At 37.0% G+C, this 22,773-nt stretch overlaps 1 protein-coding gene across 2 annotated transcripts in view; it reads right to left on the minus strand.

Moving 5' to 3' along the window:
* Nucleotides 1-300: 300 nt before the first annotated feature.
* Nucleotides 301-22,773, minus strand: part of Inpp4b (inositol polyphosphate-4-phosphatase type II B) — a 756,225-nt gene continuing 733,752 nt past the window's right edge. The window contains exon 27 of one of the 2 annotated variants that reach the window (XM_026386173.2): nt 301-6,016. In XM_026386173.2, the coding sequence (XP_026241958.1) occupies nt 5,884-6,016 (133 nt within the window). In that variant the 3' untranslated portion in view covers nt 301-5,883. Of the gene's footprint in view, nt 6,017-6,733; nt 7,456-22,773 lie in introns of those variants that run through there. The other variant, XM_026386174.2, reaches the window with a different exon arrangement.

Below are 22,773 nucleotides of genomic sequence, written 5' to 3' on the forward strand. Positions count from 1 at the left end.
TTATCTTTGTGTGCTCAAATGACTACATATAATCTTGACAAAAAAAAGAGTGATTTGCATGCACTGTTGAAGCACTGATACCTGGTGCTTGAATCTTTTTTTAAAGATGTAGATGATTTGCTCCACAGATGAGCAATCCTGAAAAAGTAGATTCTACTAGTGAAAAATGAGATTAATCTAGAGTCATCAAAAAATTTCCACTGTAACTGTGACCGTATTCTAATATTTTAGTTAATGTTTACACATTGCTACACTGATGAAAATGAAAAAAAAACATAATAGGGAGGAAAGACAGAAACATAAAAAATAAAATCATATTTATTTAAACAAAAATATACACACAGTGTACAATGAATATGGTTTACACACAACAATAAAACAAAAATGATATTTCTACAAATGCCAACATAAAATGTTCTAATCTAGGTGTGGCTCATTTCCTATAGTACAAATTTTTGGTTCACCTAAAAGTATAGATATTTAGCAAAAAAAGAAAACAAATGCCAACCTTCCTGATGAGTACCACAAGAATCTGAAAATTCAATGTTGGGTTACATAAAATAATAAAATATTCACATAAAAAGTTATTTGTACAAGAGGCTATTATGTGTGTGTTGGAGTGAGTCTATATAGTATAGACATAGGCACTTTGCCTTTTTTAAGAGTGAGAGCTCTTTAACATGACATTTTATTTAATGACAATATAAAAACATAATAAGAGTTATATAGAGAGCATAGCAATCTTGGGAAAATTTTACCACTAATGCCTGCTAGTGATCAATACCACGCTAATTCATCATTAAAGACAGGCTGTTGGATCATGCCCTGTTATGACCGGGGAAAAATTTTGATGATTTTAGGAATATTGTGAATGTTACCATAAAATGAGTGCAAAAGAGCAACACCTTCATCCTAAAACTGTATTTACTAAAAGATGTATTTTATAAGCATTTGCCCTACCTACGTATGGTTTATCAGGCAATGCCATTTGTATTCGGTCTTTTTTCTTTAATATTCACTCTCTCTGGTACCAGGTTTAATTGTGATCTTTTTTTTTTCTTTTTTCAATTCAAAATTCTTAGTATACATGCTTGAATAAGAATTCAAGCTCAGGAAACCTGATTGCACGTACCTTTTGGGGGTTAACATTACCCTACATTTTTTTCCCTCTACCTTTGTTACAAATTGCTAGTTATGGTTTGTTTCTACTAAACCAGAAATGTTTTAGAGTCTGCTTTATTTTCTTAGAAATAAAATTCAAAGAATGATAAATGTGCACCATGTCTCAGAAAGAAAAAAAATGCAATTTTGTATTCCTTAACTCCATGCTTGGACTGCCATATTTTATCTAAAACATTGATTTTATTTTCTTATTTTTAAAGGCAGTTTTTGCTCTGGGTAGCATCACTTTGGATGCAAAGTTCTAACTTCAAACTGCCAAAGAAATAAAAGATGTCATATATTTGGAGTTTACAAAGCTAAGGAATTTAAATATGGGGGGAAAATACATAGCTTACACAGATTGCAGCTGGGTGAAATGAATGTGAATTTATGCGAAAATCATCAATCAACTACACAAATTCCTAGCAAATTATTCTTAGTGCATAATTTGTAAAGCTTCCAGCTATTAGAGATGCTTTGTGTTCAATATGTTTGCTTCCCTTGATAACTGCTCACAATTCTTCTCAGGCCAGTTTCTTAAATCTGTGATAAAAGTTAATTTATTTCCTAAAATATTAGAAAACATGCCCTGTATATTGAACTAAAATGATATTCCATTCTGCTTGGAAATCAACACTTAAAACATCTGTGGTGCTTTAGCATTCTGCCAGAGTTTAATTTGTTTAATCTAACAGTTTGGGTTTCAATTGAGCTATATTTATTAGAATCTGGGCAAAGTAATATGTTACTGTTTTTTTCTACTTTTAGCAAATGCCAAAATTATAAGTTTAAAAATTGATACTGAAGCACATTTTCAATGATACTCTGATTAGGCTAACATTTTCCTGAAATGAATCCTGAGTTACTGCTTACACTGAAGTTGCATTGCTAAGATTCCTCTTGCAGCACATTATTAAGAGATGGGTTTATAAATTCAACTCTATAATAATAATTTTAATTATAAATAAAATATAACTATTAAATATTAATTATAGCCTAATAGGAATCTTTAAAGAGGTTACACACCAAAACAAAATTACAGCCATCTGAAATGACTAAGTTAATAATTTTAATAATTCATATTATTTTAATAATTTTATCCTGCTCCCCAAAATATGTTCCTCTCTGGATAAAAAATGGTGGTGGCTTTCAGCTGAGTGCTGGTACACATTTGACAAGTGACATTTCAGGCACTAAGCATCTTAGTGTGTAGCATTTGCCAGTTCCTGTGGTGTAAATATTCCCACGGTGGCAGATTTTCAGATACCAATACCAATATGGTGCTCCTGTTTGGAGTCAGGTGGAGATTCACAGTAGCATAATACTATATAGCACTTCAAAGATAAAGATACAATAGAGCTCAAGCATATAGGTAAGTAGCAAAATTTAGTAAAATAATTAGCAAGTGGCAAGCTTCCATAATCACCTTCACTTTTTGGTAAAATGGATCCAATTGTATCTCATAATTTAATATTTAATTATGATTGTGTTTAGCAATCAGCTTACATAATTTCTGAAAATTTAATGATTGACTCTCATGAGCCAACAAATGCCAGCTCCAGCAAAGCACAACACTGGGATCTTATCTCCTGGCATAATTTGATCCTTTAATAGGGAGAAATTTGATTTCCTTGGGACAAAAAAAAAAAAGCACATTTTTTTTTCCTTTTCTACCATGAGCCTTATTTATGCAAAATATTCCACTAAAGAGAGAAAAAATGGGAGAAGTATCCCCCATCAAATGGTAATTTTAGGGATTCACATTTTTTTTTCAGAAGAGGTGTTAGAGATGTGTTGTGGTTTAATAAATGATTGGAGGCTAATGACATGGAATACTGCCCTAACAGAGAGGTGGTCATTTTAGTATAATTCATCACCTGGATCAGGTGCTTGCTGTGATCCATTGGATTATCGGACTTACCAAGCTCCATGCAACAAAAAGTTGTTTTGCAGTGTACAGATAAAACTCAAGGCAATATTCATGAGAAAAAAATTAGCCATATGAGAAGTGACATGAATGGGTATACCAAAGTGGGAGTCTGCTTCAATCAAATATTTCAAAAATTTGTGTTTAATTGTTTTGGGGAACATTTCCAGACTTTGGATTTTTGTCACTGGGACAACCATAATCAAGATTGTGCCTTTCTTTTTTTTTTTTTTTTTTCTCCAGGGCTCTATAAATGGTCAATCCAGTATTGACACCTATTTTTAATTACAGTTGAAGGGGAACACATTTTTTAGCAAAATAACTGTGTTGTTTGTAAATGTAATTTTGGGGGCTCATTTTTGAGACAATATGATCACCTCAAATAGACATGTTGTATAACTTTTAAATGAAAATATAGATAGAAAATCATGATGTTACTGTATGTGTTCAAGGGAGACTGAAAAACATGTTTTGTTTAACATTCAATTCAGAAAGCTTTCATAGTTAAGTAGTTTCCCAAGGATATTTGCACTACCTGGAAAGGAGCAGGAATGTTTCTGAAACAAGAATTTTTTTGGTGAAATCCACTTTTAGATATACATATAAATATGTTTTTTTAAATAAGGATATGCTGATGATTATGCTAATGACAAATGAAAATTTATATGCTTTAGCATCACATCAAACTCTATCCTTTGCAATGTGTATGTTGGAATTTAATTTAAAAATCTATTAAATGACTTCTAAATATATAAAACCTTATGGCTGGCTTTCTAGTTAATGAATTTAAAAAAATATTTGAGTTAAGAGGTTTTATTTTAAAAAATATAAATAATTATTGCCTATAAACATCAGTGGGCTGATACATATGTAAGGTCTCTTAGGACTCTGACTACCATTTTGATGTACTAAATGAAGCTTCAGAGCTATCCAAGGAGAACTCTGTCATCTGAACATCTTTATCTTAAAACCAAAGGGATGGGGGGAAAAAAAGAACCATGAATCCTATCATTTTTAAATCCATTCAAACAATTCAAAGATCACATTTAATAATCACTGAAATGGAGAATGAGGTAGGACAGACTCCCAGGATAATGTTATCCATAAATAGTATGCAGTAGGCAGAGTATCCAGAGTATGCATCACATCTTCATTAAAATGCCTGTAAACCCTGTGGCAACTGCTTCAGTAACACCCTTTGGTCACCAGCTAAAATAATACATTGACAATTTGAGTGTTAGAAGCCTCAAAAGTTATCTTATCCTTATAGCAATTTGAGAAATGTAATGTGGGACTGGAGATTTGTTTGAAATCTTAGTTTCAACTTGTCCTCTGGCAAGGAGTTATCACATTAGCCATGGAAGCCTCCACATTATCACCAGCTGAATGTGGTCAGAGCTGAGAAGTGTCTATGTGATAAGACCCCAGTGATCCCAAAGAAGATCCCTACCCTGGGTGGCATGCTCCACTGTCAAGAAAGGAAAAAAGTAATTCTTAAAATTTGGAGAAAATAAACTCCATTTGTTCAAGTTTTTGTACCATTGCAATGATAGATCCTAATTTCTATGTGAATTAACTAGCATAGCATTCTCTCTCAATTTTGTGGTATATTTAGCATGGAAATTTGGAGAAGGAACAAGCCACAGGCTAGGAAGTTAAGAGTAATACTGTTGGTAAGAAGAGACTGTAATCATGATTCTGTAATTCTCTAGTTAATGGTTCTCCTTAATTTACCAATTTTTCAAATGTTGGTATCATAGAAGATAATTGATCTCTAAGGAAAGTTCTAATTTGGAATTCAGAAAACATAAATTTCAAATTAAAAAATTTGAAATCAGATAAACAGAAAACTGTTGTTAGTTTCTCATTAGTTACAGTTCCACATGCCTTGAAGGTTTATTCACCTACACTAACCTATGCCAGAATGCACACTCCCACCAAGGTGGCTGCTAGAAAGCATCTCAAAGATATATCTTGTGAAGTTCATGAACTTCACTACATAAAGTTCAACTGATGGGGATTTTCAGGTTGGGTATCAACAGGCTCTTTCAGTCCCTTGCAAGATTTTGCCTATTATAACATTATCTGTCTCCCCACTGCTATGGCTGGGTCACCCAACACAAGCAGGAGTTTTGAAAAGATGTCACAGTTTGGAAAGGTGTGTGTTCTGCCATGCTAACTCTGCTCATCCACCTGGTTAGGAGCAGGAGTCACATCTTGACTGGATGACAAAGGTCTTTACAAACTCATCTGCACACCATTTTAGTAGTCAGGGTCATGAGTTAACTTTATCTGATTTCAATTTGCTAGAAAGATCTTTAATAACTCCCTAAGGGGGCTCTAAGGTTGTCTGCAATCTAGGGCTATGAAGGGGCATACTTGAACTCTCTGCCCCTTTACCTTCTCCTTTCTTCACTCTGGGGGAAGAACATCACTCTAAATCATCTCTGGCCGAATACAAGCAAGCGCTTTTTTTCTAAGACACTCTGCATTTAAATAATCCATGAATGAAATTTACACTTTTTGAATTAATATCCACCACTTTGTGAGGGTCAGCACAAAGGTGCTTGCAACTAGAAATGGCAGTGTTATCTAGGAGTTTTAGGATGGATTTCTTTCAGAGTCATATGCTGATAGGAATTCAAGTAATTCCTAGATTTGGGCAAATATCCATGATCACTTCCCCCCACATATTCATAACAATAATAATAATAATAATAATAATAATAAAGATCCAGGAGGAGATCATCCAACTGAGCATGTTTGTGTTGCTGTTTATTTACATGTTGGCACCCTTAGGTGTCAGCTTTTCCGTAAGTGCCCTCTGGAGGTCTGTAGTGCTTGGGGAAAGCCATCAGCTGCAGCATGTTGAAAGCATACTTCCTGCATTTGATGTTCTTCAGAACATTCTCTATGCGGCATCCTTCTCTGGTGAAAGGGGAAAAAGTACAACTTCATGAAAGACAGAATAAATAAATATGCTTTATTTGTTCAATGCAGAGTTGCAGCAACAGTCCAAGTAAAAATAACAAAGATTCAACTCTACATCTTTTTTTTCTCACAAGTGATGATACATCTTACAAAATTAAATCCTAGGCCAGGCCCAATACCATTATTGCCTTCGGAAAGAGATGATTAAAGTCTCTTTGTTCTTAACAGACATTTAAGGTTTAATAAACTCTTTAAATATAATTCGCTCCACAATACAGCTTCACTTTCATTTCATAAATATATCTGTCTTTTTATAACTTTTCCACAAATTAATTTCTCAGTCTCTTCAAAACACATTAAAATCTATATGTAGCCCTAAGGATGCAGGTTCTAGGAATAAGGCATTTAATTTATTAAGTCTGGCCCTATAGATTTTTAAAGGAAAGCTTCATCTCTATTTTACTTCATTATTTTAACTGTGCAAGGAAGAGAGAAAATGGCTTTCTCAACAGCCTGGTCCAAGTCTCAGCTTTGTAAGGGAAGAGTGGTTGTCCACAGACAGTACAAAAGTCACAGGTGCAGAAAAATGACGCATCAAGACACACGAGAGAGACCTTGTTGAAAAAAATAGAAAAGTACTCCAGAAGCCAAAGCAACCCAAACAGTAGTAACAAACAGATTGATTTAATTACAAAACATAAATAGCCATTCTCTCCATTAAGTTACTTGACAGAAAAGGTTAAGTGCAGCAAAAAATAAAGAAAGAAGACAGGTTAAAAAAAACCAAACAGTAGTTCTATCAGCTGATGGCAACTATGTTATTAGCACAGTGGAAATCAAGTCTGTAACCTCCCACATCCCTGGGATTTATTTCGGGTTTCAGTGTGTTGTGCAAATTCAATCTTCATTTCATAAATAAACTGAATGAGAAGAGGAGGAGGAGGTTCAGAACTTCAAGCTTTCAGGATTCTGTTCTTTGTCTTATTCCAAAGACAGTAATTTAAAAATTCTTCTTGAGATAGTTAACAGTGGGAAAACACTTTTTTTTTTTTAATGAACAAAAGAGCAAAATAATTCACTAATGCATAGTACTTTCTGGTTTTCTTTTTTTAGATTTTAGGAAAAATGAACAGGAACACAATTCAAACATTTTTTTTTAAATTCTATGAATCTGAAAATGTAGAAATATTACAGCATTGTCCCCATAATTTAAAGTCCATTGTCATTTGTAGAAAAACAAAAATGGAATACAACATAGAACTTATTGATATTTGGCTAAGAGTAATGCAAGACTTAAAATGAGCCACACAACTAGCAGGTGTGAGCTGACTAGCAGCAAGGCGACAGGGTAGAAGTGTCGAGAAGTTGGCTTGTTGTCACTTAGACAGCCTGTTTCAGGATCATCGGAGTCATTCAGTGCTCCCTGGGTTTGTCGGCTGTTAAACAGGGAGGAGTTAGGGGAGAAAAGAAAACAGTATAGAATCTGCACAGTAAAGAAATTCAACCTTAAGTACTTTACAACACAATACACCATCCTATGCTATTACAGCTGTCTCAGATGAGTTTTTATGCTAAATAGCTCCAATGCATCTGTATGTTGTTCTCTCACTGGACTACATTAGCAGAGATATTCAAAAAAGGAGAAATACTCTTGCTTTTTGCAAAAGGAGGAATTACGGTGAAGACATTCACAGAGGTGGTGTTGGTATGTGCAAGGTAGATTCCAGTACACATAATAGCACCAGCAGACAAGACTGCATGAATAAAACTAAAATATGGATGTGCTCATAAACAAATCTGATAAATAGATCTTTGGGAAATGAAATAAGGATGAAATGAAGCACACGATGTAGTGAAACAAATGGATGTGTCTGGCACATTTAAACACGCCCTCTCCTGATAGTGTACCTATGCAACGTAAAATTGTAAAAATGATTTATTGAAATGGTTTGGTCTTTAAAATGAATGAAACATCTGACATGTCATCCTTGCCAGCCATGATATTAGTTTAGCAAAGCCCAACTCAGCACCCTTCTGTTGGTTCAGCCTGTAAATTATATTGTCTCCTGCTAATCTCTCTTAGAGACAAACCTAGCTCCTATGGACTCCCGATGTAAAAAGAGATCCATATTTGCAGAGGCACACTTCAGAAAATAAAATATTCAGATTCGAAGAATGTGTATTTCCTGCCTAATTTTTTTTTAAATGGGCTTTTCCAATTCTGCCCAGAAGCAGCTCCAGTTGTGACAAGTCTGAAATAAATACATTGAAAATAAAACTGATTTCTCTGGTATATTTCATCAATATTCAGAGTATTCTGAATTTCAATTACATTCAGTGATCAAGTGGTGGTTTAATCTTCATTGGCTCCTCCACATTTTGAGGCAGAACATTGGTTGAGTCTTATAATGGTGCCAAGCAAAGAAATCTTCTACACAAGCTCTTAGCAACGGCCACTTTTCAACCTTATGCAGCCCTTAAAAAGTTCCTACACAATAATTTTTGACCAGGTACTGACAATGCCAGGGACTACCTTTGGACAAACAGCCAGTGTTGTTATTTCAAACAGCGATTTGAATAAGTTTAAAACAACAAATCAACCATGCTGTGCTGAGAACTGGTGTTTCCTTGTTTGAGAATTAAGGACTATGTAACCATCGATAAACTAGATTATCTGGAAAATAAATGGTTCACTGAGCAAATAGGGGTTTATTCATGTTGGAAATTGAGACACGTTCAGTTTTCTCCTGTATATTTGCTGGAAATTATGCAATAGATTTTAGAAGTATAAAATACCTTGTGATATGTTTCTTGGGTAATATTGTTTTATTGGTTTGAAATCCTTACATAACTGACTAATCCTAGATAAATCATTTATTTATTAAACCCGTACTTCTCAGCTGTCTACGAGGAGCCAGGCACTGCTGTGGAGTTGGGTAATACATCGGTGGATAGATAAGATAGAAACTTCTGCCTGCAAGAAGTTTGCCTTTTGAGATGGAGGAGAGGGAACTAACAGAAAAACAATAACATCTTGGCAAAAGCAGGAGGGAGAAAAGTAAAGCTGGGAAGGAGAAGTGTGTGTGTGTGTGTGTGTGTGTGTGTCTGTGTGTGTGTGTGTGTGTGTGTGTGTGTGTGTGTGAGAGAGAGAGAGAGAGAGAGAGAGAGAGAGAGAGAGAGAGAGAGAGAGAGAGAGAGAGAATTTTAAGCAGAGTGATTAGAGAACCTCTCACAATAAAATGATACTTAGAGGAAAGGGAGGGAGACATGCAGATACTGACATTCGTTTTTATGTGACATAGTGTATTACCTAGCAGCTTCCTGACATCAGGGGACTGGCACCTTTAGGCTGGAGGACAAAGGAACATGAGGGGATCCCTGGAGGTCCTGTCTAGCCTGGCTGGATCTCAAACGAGATAGGGAGGAAAGTGGTCCCAACAACTGATGGACAGACAAACTGGAGGAGAGCCTCCACAGTTATGCACTTCACTATCTCCACAGAATCTGGCACAAAAAGGACATTAAGGCTACTGAGGGCAGTGGTTTCGATTTCCTCTGTATTCATCCATCAACATGATCTACAAAGGGGGACGCATGCATCACAGGGATGGTTCTACACAACACACCGGGAACAGAGGCCAAAAGAGTGAGAACTTTCACATCACCAATATGCACCTCATTCTTTCTATTTTTCATATATTCCATAATTCATATGAATCGGTAGCATGGCACATGTCGAAGCAGCTATGATACAGTAGACTAGAGCATGACTTTGGAGTTAGACCACCTGCTCACAGTTCCATTGTCACATGCTAGTTGAGTCACCTTGGGCCAGTCATTCAATTTTTCATATCTCAATTTCCTTTTCTGGAAAGTGGTAATAACAACATCTACCTCCCAGAACTGCTGTGAAGTCACACCATATGAGTCAACGCTTGAAAGTTCTTAGAGTAGATAATGCACGTAACAAGCATTCAATAATAACAGTTCCTATCCTTATGTTATTTGTAGGTCAATAAAAATACATATAGTAGTATAGCTAGAACCCTTTTAACTAGGAGGTATATGTAACCAAACAGGACTACAAGCCACTGATCTAGCCCTTGAGTGTGCTGAGGGATGGTGGTGGAGAAGCATGGGGTCAATGACAGCTATTTGATTTTCTTGATCTTATTTATCAATACAATGCCTTTAATTTATGTGTATACCACCCCAGTGGCCACGTGTGAATGAACAATAGTCCCAATTATTTCAAACAAATCATATAGCGATTCATATCAATTTCAAACCTCAAACCCACCATGCTGTGTGTTCTGGTTGAAAAGAATATTTGAGAATGATGGGTTTATCTCATGCTTGAACAATTCTGAGAATGAAGGAAAAGTACTTAAAAGTTTGTTTCACCCACATGCAGCTGTGGATGGGGTTCAGCCCCAGAATGAATGTGCAGGCCTGTGTGGGGGGAGGGTAGAGAAGAACTAGGATCAAAGGCCAGGGAAGGCTGAGGTGACCAAAGATGTCTCAAGTTCACCTGGAATCTTCACATGTACAAGATAAAAAGAGAAACTCTGCTTTTTAATTCCAGCTATGGCAACTACTAGATACATGAACTTTAGCACAGAATCTCTTTCCATTGTAATTTCTTCATACACACAGGAACTGTAGAGTTCTTGAAAGAATTAAATGAGACGACACATAAAAAAAAAAAAAAACACTTATCACAGTACCAGGCCAGCCTGAATAAATGTTAGCTATTAATATTAAGTGTAAATTTTTTTTAAATTTTTATCATTATCATCCTTGTTACCATTTCCTCTGGATCTGTCCAGTTTTAAAGTAAGATTATCTACAGCAAAACTTAAAAATTTTATACTTTGGTTCTCTCCAATGATCCCTATTGTATCTATCCATACATGCATCCATCCATCCATGCATGCATGCATGCATCCATCCATCCATCATAGTATACATATTGCATGCTGATGGCAAACTTAGATTAGAATAATAGCCACAGTTTGTCAACATATAGTCAAAAATACTCTTTCCCAGTGAGATAGGCCCTGGCCGAGGACTAGAGAGCTCAGACCAAAAACAAGGCTGGAAAGTAAGATGAAAATGTCTGATAGAGAGCACTAATTTATGTCAGATGGCTTTGTCTTTCTTTCTTTCTTTCTTTCTTTCTTTCTTTCTTTCTTTCCTTCCTTCCTTCCTTCCTTCCTTCCTTCCTTCCTTCCTTCCTTCTTTCTTTCTTTCTTTCTTTCTTTCTTTCTTTCTTTCTTTCTTTTTTTTTACAATTGCCAAAGCACATTTAAAAATTTCCAGTCTGATGTAGTATATGCCAAGTGAATATTACTAAGTAAAAGGCTTTTGTTTTTGTGTTTAGAGGGACAGTTTTATAATTGAATTAATTTGTTGTTTATTAAGCTCCATCTCTAGAGATTAGAGTAACACATTAAAAATGCCTCACATATAATCCTCCTATTATTCAGCTGGAATCCAAAGCAACGTGGCCTATGAGGCTGCCACAGGATTTAAAGTTTGAGGCCCCAAACCCTGTTCCTCCCCACTTCTTGCTAAGAATAGCATAAACGGGTGACTTCTTCATGGCCAGTGATTTTTTTAAGCACTCTTTAGGTGTGAAATACAAAGGAAGCATTAAATAATATTAGTAATTTCCTCACCAGAAGATTATGACAAATGATGTGTTGGTGTCTGCCTTGCAAGGTTCCCTCACAATCCAATGCCATTAGTTTTAGCTGGCACTAGACTGGACGGTCACCATGGAAGCAAACAATGATGCTGTCTCTGGAGGAAATGTGACAAGATCAGACTTTAAGGTCAGTTACTGAATTTTCAAGAAAGAAAATTATCTTCAAAGACCTGTCAAAGAAGTCACTTAAAACAGAAATAAGTAAAAAGAAATGTCTCACTTTTACATATATTGCTGCCTACACAGGAGGCATATCCTAAAATAAAATCCAGTAAGAATGGCTTGTTGGTATTTGCTCCTTTCTTTTTCCTGTCACTGACTAGTTTGTATCCTAGAGGTCATGAGTCACCCACTGAGATACCCTCTCATACCATTCAGATCTCCAAACACAAAATTAGAATCCTTCCCTTATAGGACAATTATCCATAAATAGGTTTTTATTTGATATTTTATTCTGTTAACCACTATAGTTCTTCAAGCTTCCCAAAGGAATATTACCAATTAAAACTGAGTTGAAAAAAATATCTCCTTCTGACCAGAAAGCTGATTTCTTTCTGTGCTAAAATAAGAACTATCTCATATTTAATTACATGCTTCAAGTCTGGGTCTATGGGTATATCATCTTGAAATTATGAACCAAGATTTTAAAGCCAATTCCTTAGAGTGCTGTATTTGACACAACATTCATCTTAGGAGTCAATATTTCAGAACACCATGTCTTGGGTCCTGGACTGCTAAACTCTATCATAATCAAACTGGCAGATCTGTGTAAAAAATGTATATAATGTATATAATGCAGGTCTTGTGTCAATGAGAGATTTGAGGGTGGTATGGGGGAATCACAGGATCAGAGATTCTCATATGAATGAGAAAAGTGGTTTAAAAAAATCTTCAAGTTAGATGTATACATTTCATAGCTGAGGAGATAAAAAGTCTTCCTGTTGTTTCTTTAGCAATCAACAGCAAGTAAAAACACATGAGAAAGTCACTTCCCTGGCTAATAGTTTCATAAATCACAGTTTAAGACAAAGGAAGAAAGCAGTGTTTTTCTAGTTTAGATCAAGGTCCAAGAGATCAGATATGAATTAGGTGACTCAAAATACATTTTGATAACAAATAATCACCCAAAATCTTCAAAATACTCAATTTGGAATTAAAATAATAAAAAAATTTTAAAAATTAAAACTGTGTAATTACTTAAATGAAAGGGAAATTTTATGAAAGAATCTCATCAATGAGGTCATTTCCAATAGCTTAGATGTAAGAATAGTCTTTATGGCCATAAGATTTAAAAAAAAAAGTCCTCCTTTTTTTCTAACTGAATATCAGAATCTAACTCAGAATGTAGCATGCCAACCACAAGAAATGCTCTAAAGGATGAAATTATGCATAAAACATAAGACAGTGTTACTACTCTGAAAGTCCAGGTCATATACAATTTTGATAAGTGAGGACAAGTTTGCTACAAAAGCCATCTTGTATTTTACCCCAGGGGCACTGTGTGCATCTCTGGACATGACATTCTAAGGTAAGGGTACTGTAAGCTAGAGAATACCAGAGTATAGTACCAAAAAATGAGAGCCAGGTCTGGGAACCTGATGTGTCAGAAAAGACTGATGAAACTACTCAGAGAGAAGTGTATGGTTAATTGATTGTTGATTTCCTATAGTCCCATGCTGTATGCGCTAACATCTTGGCGTTTCCAAGGGTTCCAAAGGGTTTCAAGATATGATCAGGTAGCAAGTAGAAGCTTTTGTTCCTATCTGTCCAATGGAAAAAAAAAATTCCTTTCACATTATGATTGTAAGCACAGGTTTCCTGCTATTTCACGAAAGCAGGAAGATACAGTTTCTTCCCAGTTTTAAGATTAGATTCACTGACCTCTCTGACTACTTTCATCTCTATTTTCCCTGTGCTTCTTTGATCCTATTAATGACTAACTGCTGTAAGCCAGAGATGCATATTTTCTTCACTAAGAATTATTGCCTTCAGAAATGGTTGGGGTTGAGAAGAAACTGAAAAAATGAAAGTATTCTGATATTCCAATCTGGTCTCTAAAGCAATCCGCTTCTTTCTCACCTACTCTGATGAATTAAAACAAAATGAAGGAAAACTGGGTATTTAATGATGTTCACTGAATTTCTTCCTGGTATTACTTTTTGTGCTCTTTGTCCCATTTTGATGTTCTGGCTTTACAAAGTCCCAGGACAGTCAGAGTATCTCCTCATAAGAGGAAGACAGGCTCCATCCACGTGGTGATGTTTTCAGAAGGTGTCTAAACCTTGCCTTGAAAAGAAAGAAAGTATGTACACTCAGTATTATACTCGCGAGCAGACAAGAAAGTGGCCTGGTGTGAAACCTAAAAGTGTTTTATTATTTTTTAAAAAAAGAAGAAGAAAGGCATAAATGAGTTGAAAGCATAATTGCTTCTATCAGATCATTTTCAGAGAATACATTTCAGTTTTGATCTTGGAGTTTTAGAAAAGAGAATATTTGGATCAGATCCAGAAAGAAATATCATAAATGATTAAAAGACCAAAGGAAAAACCTTATGAGGAGTACTTAAAGTTGATTTGTTAGGATAAAAGAAGGCTAATAAGACATATAAAAATATACGAAACACATATGGTAAAATAAATTGGATGTCTCCATTTGTGGTATGCTGTCTGCTGTTTCTTCTTCCTGGTAGTTTTTGAGGCTGTAGGTTAAAGCAGGTGCCCCAGGGACTTTAGCAGGGTTGAAAGCAAGAGCTGCCTGTGCTAAACAGATTTACCCTCCTTTCATGACAGAGAGTTTGAAATGTCCACTGGGAAGGGGTAACACAGTGTTGAGAGGAAAAGAAGGAGAAGGAGAAGGAGAAGGTAGGGAAGGGAGAAGGGAAGGAGGAGGGAGGAAACCAGAGGGGGAGAGACAAACCCCATAGAGACAGACACACTGACTGGGGAGGGGGCAGAGAAAGGCTAGTGCCACAGGGTGAAGCCTGGGCACTATCTTGTGTGTCAGGGCGGAAGGGCTGCAGGATAAAGGGAAGGACGCTGGCCCTAGGACATTGCCAGCTTTGCCAAAGATTCCTCTCTTGGGTGAGACTGGGATGGGGGGGGGGAGAGAGGGGCCTGATGGTACCACAGGAGTGGGGAACGGACACAATAGGGGCTGGCAACTGATGCCGGCAAGTTCAAGCCTCAGTGCCCAGGAAGACCTGTGGCAGGGGCAAGCCATGGAATAATAAAGCCCGACTTTCATTCAGCTTAGCCTGCTAGGAGCTGGAACTTGGAATGAAGTTTATGTAAAGAAACAAACAAAAACCATACCACGTTTTACTTACCGTTATGAACAGATAAGTAAGAAATTTCTGCCAAGAAATAGGTACACAGATCTAGATATATGCTTATAACTCATTTTCTGGATCCTATGTGTTATAGTTATGCTTTTCTTTATAAAGAAAGGTGTCTTGTTTCTGAGTCGACTCAACAGCCAGATCAAAGAAAGGAAACTATAAAACATTCTTTAAGTGTGTTTGTGGCTCAAGTATTTAAAAATGTGAATAGCCATTGTCTTACTGCTTGAATTTACAACTTCCTGGTGTTGGAATAACTTTGGTACCTGTTAAGAGAAAATTAACATGCAGAAATCGAAGGGTTCTACTTCCATCCCTGATAAGGCCCAGACAGAGAACAGTGAGGTCCATCTATCACTACCTCCCTTCCCTAGTAAAGCAGGAAATCTAGCAGAGCATGAAGCAGCCTGACTCCCAGGCTGTGAGGAAGCTCCTAAATAAAAACAGAAGTCCCCACACACCATTGGATTATAGCCCAATTTATTCAGAAAATAGCCTGAGAAACGTAGCAGATATCAACAATGACAAATCAATATTTAGGCCTGAATAACACAGATAAAAATCAGCTCAACTCCCTATTATCTAACATGGAAGTCTCAACACTTTCCCCTCAAAATGAGAATGTTAACACTTATCCCATAGGATTATTGCGAGAATTATGAAAAGGCACATAGCATATTCTCAAAGGTACAAGTGAATAGATGCATTTTTAAAATAACACCCTCTGTTTCCATCCCCTTGCTACACCTCGATTCTTGTGCAGGTGGTATGTCCCTTGTCCAGATATGCAGCTGTTCCGCTCTATATTCTGAGTGTGAACCAACTTAACATTGGACACCACTGTCACCAGGAATTGTATATTTTTAAACATTCACCTTGACCCATTCTTAGCACTGGATTCATCAAAAGAATCAAGTAAGGTCTGTACCCCAAGAATTAAGAGAATATCCATTATCTCCCCTAGAAGGATAATGGTGCTTTCCTACTATTTTCCATCTCCCAACTTCTCCCTTTACTCCCATGAACCATTGCAAACATCATGATATTACTACTTTTGTTATCAACTCCTAGAAGTAAAGGCTGACAAAAATCTAAGAAAAAGAAAATAACATAAATCAAGAAATCATATATTTTAGCTTTTCGATACAACAAGTGCATGGCTAACTACAACACCAACAGTAACTCGCTATGAAGAAGGCAGAATACAAAATACACCAGGGAGGAATAACTCTCAGGTATAGCTCAAAGTGCTTTAAATATATCACCATTAATCTCTGGATAGGGATTCAAAGATCAGGGAAGGCGTCTTAGAGAAATAGATTTTTGTATTGGATAGTGAGGAATGAATAGAGTTTCAATGCCTAGAAATTGGCTGGGGTTGAAGGAATGTAAATAACCAGGAAAAGACATGGAAACAAGAAAACTATACAGATGTATTCAAGAATGATTCACAGCCTGCCTTGGTTATAATGATGGGGCAACAGAGAAACCAATGAAGACAGGAAAGTTAATTAAACAGGAGGGCATTTTCTTTTTTGTTACTTGTTTATTTTACATATTTTCTAAAAATAAACCCACACATTTTAAAATAAGGAATTCAATGATGACGTTTTACAATGAGATGAGCTACCTGCAAATGCTTGTGTTGACAACAGCAACCCAGAACATGGACCTTACTTTCTAGGAGGAGGTGGGTGGGCCCTGAGGACCTGGGAGCAGGAGAGGGCTGTGATGAGCTCTGTGCTCAAGGACAGCAACCAGCAGCAATAAGAAGGATGGCTTCAGCCAGGGCTGCGAAAGGGATGAAATAAGATGGAGACCTGGAGACCAATTAGGAGACTCTTGCAATAGCCAAGGCAAGAAATGGCGAGTGCTTGAACTGGGAGTGAAAGAGAAAGGGGAGGGAGTCACAGTTTCTGTAAAGAAGTCATTGGAAAAACAGTCTGTAGAGTTTGGATCAGGGGAAACGAGGACCAGAAAAAACTTAAAAAAATGATTTTTGAAATTTAGGGGAAAATGTACTTCATTTACACATCCTATGTTTGATGCATGATTCTAGTTGGCTATGTAGGTTTGGACAGGATCTGTAACATCGCTTTATATCCTAAATTGTTACCAGTTCATGTAAAAAGTGAGCTAATTAGAGGAAGTCACCCATGGACAGAGTATCGCATGACTGGAGACAGGGCTGAAGGCAAACACTGCAGCGAATTCCTGCTTCTGGAAAGTTGGGAAGCAATATACAGGGACCTAGAAAACAGTCCCAGATTCAAAGAAAGAGGGGATGACTGGTGTGGCCAACTCGGCAGCTGAGGCAAGGAGGTTTCAATGCAATAAAGGTCACAGAACTTGGTGATTATGTCTTGTAGCCTTTGACTTCCAGTAGAATTTTAGGAACGGGAATTAGAAGCAGCTGGCGCATGAGTGATGAAGTGTAGGAGAGAACATTCTGGTCTTTTCAGAGCCTTGGCAGAGAAAGAAGGAAAAGGAGAGCTCAAGACTGTGAAAGGATCAAGAGGACGGATGGGTGAAACTGTTTCAGGATGCATGAGGCGAGTGTGCTGGGAGTCCCAAAGGAAAGGTAAAGAAGGAAGAGTAAAGAAGGATGTGGAAGAGCTGCCACCACTTCTTTTTTCAGAGAACGTAAGATATTTATGGATTAAGAATTAGCCATAAATTTTACTTTTAATCACGAGGTCCTATTAGTCTCCTTGCTTCAGTGGAACATGAAACTGAAGACAAAGGTCAGGAGGAACAGGGAGATGTAGAAAAGTAACTAACTAGAAAATTCACCTTTCTCCAATTTTTGGGGGCATAACCAGACATATTTGTAACATATTTGTTTAGTAAGAAAATAAAGGCATCTTTTGTACTTTTTTTAAATGGGCTCCATAGTATTCTTTAGAATATATGAAATTAAATTTTTAATTTTAAAAATACTAAAAGTTTAAATTTTTTAATTTTAAAAAAATTTTAATCAATATTTGATAGATGAACTTAATCTTTAATTTAACTTAATCTTTATTTTATTTATTTATATGCGGCTGAGGATTAAACCCAGTGCCCCACACATTTGAGGCAAGTGCTCTACCACCGAGCTACAACCCCAGCCCCATAATAATTTTAACAAATTCTTTATTAATAATCATTTATGATTTCTTCAGTTTGTTGCTATTATTATAGATTCCTAGAAGTAAAATTGTTGGACATGCACATTATATGCCTTTACTGGTTATCCTCTCAATTTCAAGATATGAATGCAAGCTTAACATCTGAAATTAATACACTTACTACGTTCCTAAACAACCTATGAACACTTTAGCTCTGATTTCATCTTGCTTACTTCTATGCCATTCTTGAATTTTACTTCTTTTTCACTTAACTTTGAAAGAAAAATATTATTACTATTGTCTTCCATATTAGAAGTTTATAAGATTGATTTTCTGAGGACTTAACCATTAATGTCAAAACAACTGAGAACATCCAAATTGCCCATGGTATCTCTAAAAGAATCTTCACATATAATTTTGAAGCACAATGTTATGTAGGTCCCAAGAGTTTACAGGTATGTACACATGTGATTTTCAATTCAGGGATTATACCTCCTGAACTGATTCTTTTTTTCACATGTCTACTTGGCTTAGAGCCTTTCAATGAACATATAAACATATCAACACAAATAACCAGGAAAAGAACAGAGTGTATTGTTCTGCTTCTAATTTCTAATAACCACTGATGACCTTTAATTATTTGCAACATGCTATTTCCAATCTGATTTTGGGGTAGACTTAAATCTGCATTCCTAGAACTTAATTATCTATTCCAAGTTGATAAATGGCCTTAAAAGATGTCCTTCTATTTTTTATAGACAGGACAGATACTTCCTCTTATTTCTCTGTTTAATGTTAAGAATTTATTTTCTTTTTTAAATGGGTTGGTACTGTCCTACTAGAAGTTACAATCACTTTAACTTGGGTCGTAATGAATCTTTCCCTCTTTTTAACTTATACCTTTCAGCCCATATAAGGATACAGAATACAACTCCATGAAAATGATATTTCCTAAGATATCTGTGATGAAATAAGTTAGGGCAATCCTAAGTTAAAAGAACTCAAATAGTATTTATAATATACTTATTTATTCAAAAACTAGTGAGTGCATACATTATAATAAGCTTTAAGTACTATAAATATCAATTGAAAGAAGATAAATTTCCTACCCTTATGCAATTGATACTCAGATAAGGAACCAGGTAAAAAGCACATAAAAACAAGTTTTATTTTAGGAAATAATAAAGCCCTAAGGAAAAACATGTCAGGATGTGAGTCTGGAGTAGGGAAGGGTGCAGGCTGATCCAGAAAGCCTGGGCAGGGAGAGTATTTGGGAAAAGCTGACCTACTTTAACCTACAACTTGTTTTTGTAATAAAAAACAATCTATGAACCAATATTCTACAAATTGAACCTTGAGAATGGCTGATCTTCTAAGCTTCCCTCCCCCATCCAAATCTAGGTTCTAGCAAGAATTGTTTTAATAGTGTGATAGATGGCAATTTAACTTTTTTTTTTTAATAAGCTAAGCAACAATTTTGACAAGGTAACTAGGAATGACAGTTTAATTTTCCAAACAATATTTGTTGAGCACAAAAGAGGCTCTTGAGTTTCATTAAAATTAAAATCAACTACCATCAATGATCAAAGATGAAGGCACCAAGACCAGGTGCTGGCCCAGGGGCAGCGGGATGGCTTTGGCCATGGTGACTCATGGGCATCTTCCAGGGCTCTTGTGGAACCAAGTTGGTGCCTGAAAGATGTATGAAGGTGGCAGAGTGGAGAGAGGAGGGGCATGAACTCAGAAGGAGGACACAGCAGCATGGGCGAGGGCACTGGGAAGGGGACATTAAGGTCAAATGCCTGGAACTGGGGACAGTCCAAACTGACTACAGTCTCAGAGTGGTAAAAAAGGAGGGAAAGAAGATTGAAAAAGTGGATTCATCTTGAAATGACAGAGGCACCAAAATTTAAGCAGCTTTAACATTCTTTTTATGTAGTGGCAAGGAACATGATCATCATTGAACTTTAGGAACAAACTCTTCGGTGGATGTGCAAAGTAGATAGTAAAGACCTAGACAAAGGAGAACAATTAAGAAATGCCTGGGGCTGGGGTTATAGCTCAGTGGTAGAGGGCCTGCCCCTCACATGTGAGGCCCTGGGTTCAATCCTCAGCACCACATGCAAATAAATAAATAAATAAATAAATAAATAAATAAATAAATAAATAAATAAATTAAAGAAAAAAAGAAAGAAAGAAATGACTGCAGTGGTCCAGGCAAGAAGCAATAAAGGTTGGAATAAATCAAAATAAATAGAAATGATAAGAGACCACAGGTGAAATACAAGAACTAGAGTGACTTAACATCTTGCAGAACCTACTTATAGGTAGGTCAAAGTAGCAGTTATAATGTGTTAGGTGGAGGTGACAGCATTTTTATCTTCTCCGGGCTCCTTTCGTCACCACACTGAAGCAGATAATCAGACCGTGTCTAACAGAGCCATCATTTCTGACACTTGCAACAATGCTCTGCAGTAATTCTTGAAATGACTCTGTTGTTTGCCAAACAGATGGCTCTCAGAGAGAGTGCAAAATATCACACGGAGCCAATCGTGACAATTGCTCAGAGTTAACTTCTCAGATTAAAATAAAAAGTGTTTCAGGAGTTTGATTCTAGTAGAACCAGGAGAATTCGAAGGGCACAGCAGTTTCTTTTTCTCTCCAATTGGTTTGGGCTTTGTTACACATCAGTCAGAAATCACACTCTGTATCGACCATCCTGTTCAATTGAGTAAAACACAAAGACACAGAGCTTGGGAAAGGGGTATTTTTTCCCCCCACTTTTCTCTTTTGTTTAGTCTCTTTTTAAATTGCTTAAAGCTTTTCTTCAACTCAGATTGCTGGAGTTAGAAGAGACCCTTAGAGATCATCGGTCCAACCTCTTCATTTTTCAAATAAGCAAAAGCTGAGGCCTCCAGAGGAGGACCCAGGTCTCATTAGCAGCCTGTGGGGGTGCAGAGCCAGGAATGTGGGCAGAACAATTGCATTAATGATATTCTTCATCTCCCACTGGGCAAAAGAAAATCTCTCCTTTCATGCCCCATCCTTAACAAAGGAGTAACTTCCTCTGTAGCTTCATCATTGGGAAGACTCTAGTTCAGCGCACTTCTGTGCAGAAATGCTCCCAGGGGTATGGGGACTGGGGCAGAGTCTGAGAACACAGGATATGACTCCAAATCTCTCTGTTCCTCAGCAATCCCCATGGTCCTTGGCTCCTTTTCCTTAATAATTATGCCAGAAATCCATCTTTCTGAATCTGCTACTGCCCTTGCTATGGTACTAACTCACATGCCACTGAGAATATGGATGAAGGGAAATTAATACTCATTATTCAAGCATCAACTAAAAACTCAAGAAGTTAACAGTTCTACCGCACAAGTGTAAGGCAGATGTAGAGGTAAGAGAGAGCCAGGGCGAGTGAGGAGGTCGGGGGCAGGACTAGACCAAAGGAGCATGGAGAAGGTCTTCCAATGAGGTCAACTTCCCAGCTGACGCAAGTGCTCATGGATACAAGAGGGGGACCCATTTGGACAGACACTTCCATACTTGTGCCCCCTCAGTAGGGGATCTCATAGAAAAACAAAAATAGACACTGGATTTTGGGGGCACCAATGGACAATTGTGAGGGCAGAAGAAACAGAGAAAATTTCAGGGACCATAAAAAGAAGAAGACAAAAAATTCCCCACTGGACCCCCAGCTCCCAGGCCCATTCTCTTCAGAGAAGTGTGTTACTGTCACTTCTGCAACAAAACTGCGGCTGCGATCCCTGTGTCCTGTTCTTCAATTCCTTCCTGAATGGAGGCAGTGAATCCAGGACCCCTAGATGGTAACAAGTGCTCCTCACTTCACCCAGGTGATCTCCTTTGTCTTCATATCACTCCTGTGAGGCAGGCACAAAGATCCATTTTGTAAATGGGAAAACTCCAAGGTATTTGGTAGCAGACTCAAGATTACACTGGTAATATGACGCAGAGGTGGAACTTGAATCTGGCTCCTCTGACTCCCGAGTGCTGCTCTTAACAACTCTTTTTCTACATTCTTCTATGGAGATATCAGTATGTGCATACATGGTGTTCCAGTCTACCTAAGACAACTCAGTACCCCCGGAATACAGAAGCTATGTACTATTCTCTGAAAATTATAGAAAAAGAAGAATCTAGAAATTTGTTGGTGTAGACTTTTAGGATACCCTGGGGCAGCTCCAGCTCATACCTATTGCCCTAGCAGGATTTACATGAAGCAATGGAGAAGAGCATTTAGGAAAGAAAGAAAAAGACAGGCAAGGATTTGTTGTGTTTTTATGTGCTGAATGTTTTCTATGTGAGTGTGAAGGGGGTTAGGCAGTTACCTGAAAGAAGGGTGAAAGATGAGTGAGAGAAACAGAGAAATGTGATCTGATAAACAGATGAAGGGACCAAGGAGGTGATGAGAAGAGGCAAGAAAAGTCTGATAGTCAGACATTGAAGAGCCACTGGAGGACCACATGATTCTACGCAGTCTGCGATGCTCATCATCTTACCAAGGAGCGATGTCCCTTTAAACCCATCATGAATTGTAGATACCATGATTGAAAATGCATTCCATGCAGCTGACCTA

Source organism: Urocitellus parryii, chromosome 10 (assembly GCF_045843805.1).
Source record: "Urocitellus parryii isolate mUroPar1 chromosome 10, mUroPar1.hap1, whole genome shotgun sequence".
Classification (NCBI taxonomy): domain Eukaryota; kingdom Metazoa; phylum Chordata; class Mammalia; order Rodentia; family Sciuridae; genus Urocitellus; species Urocitellus parryii.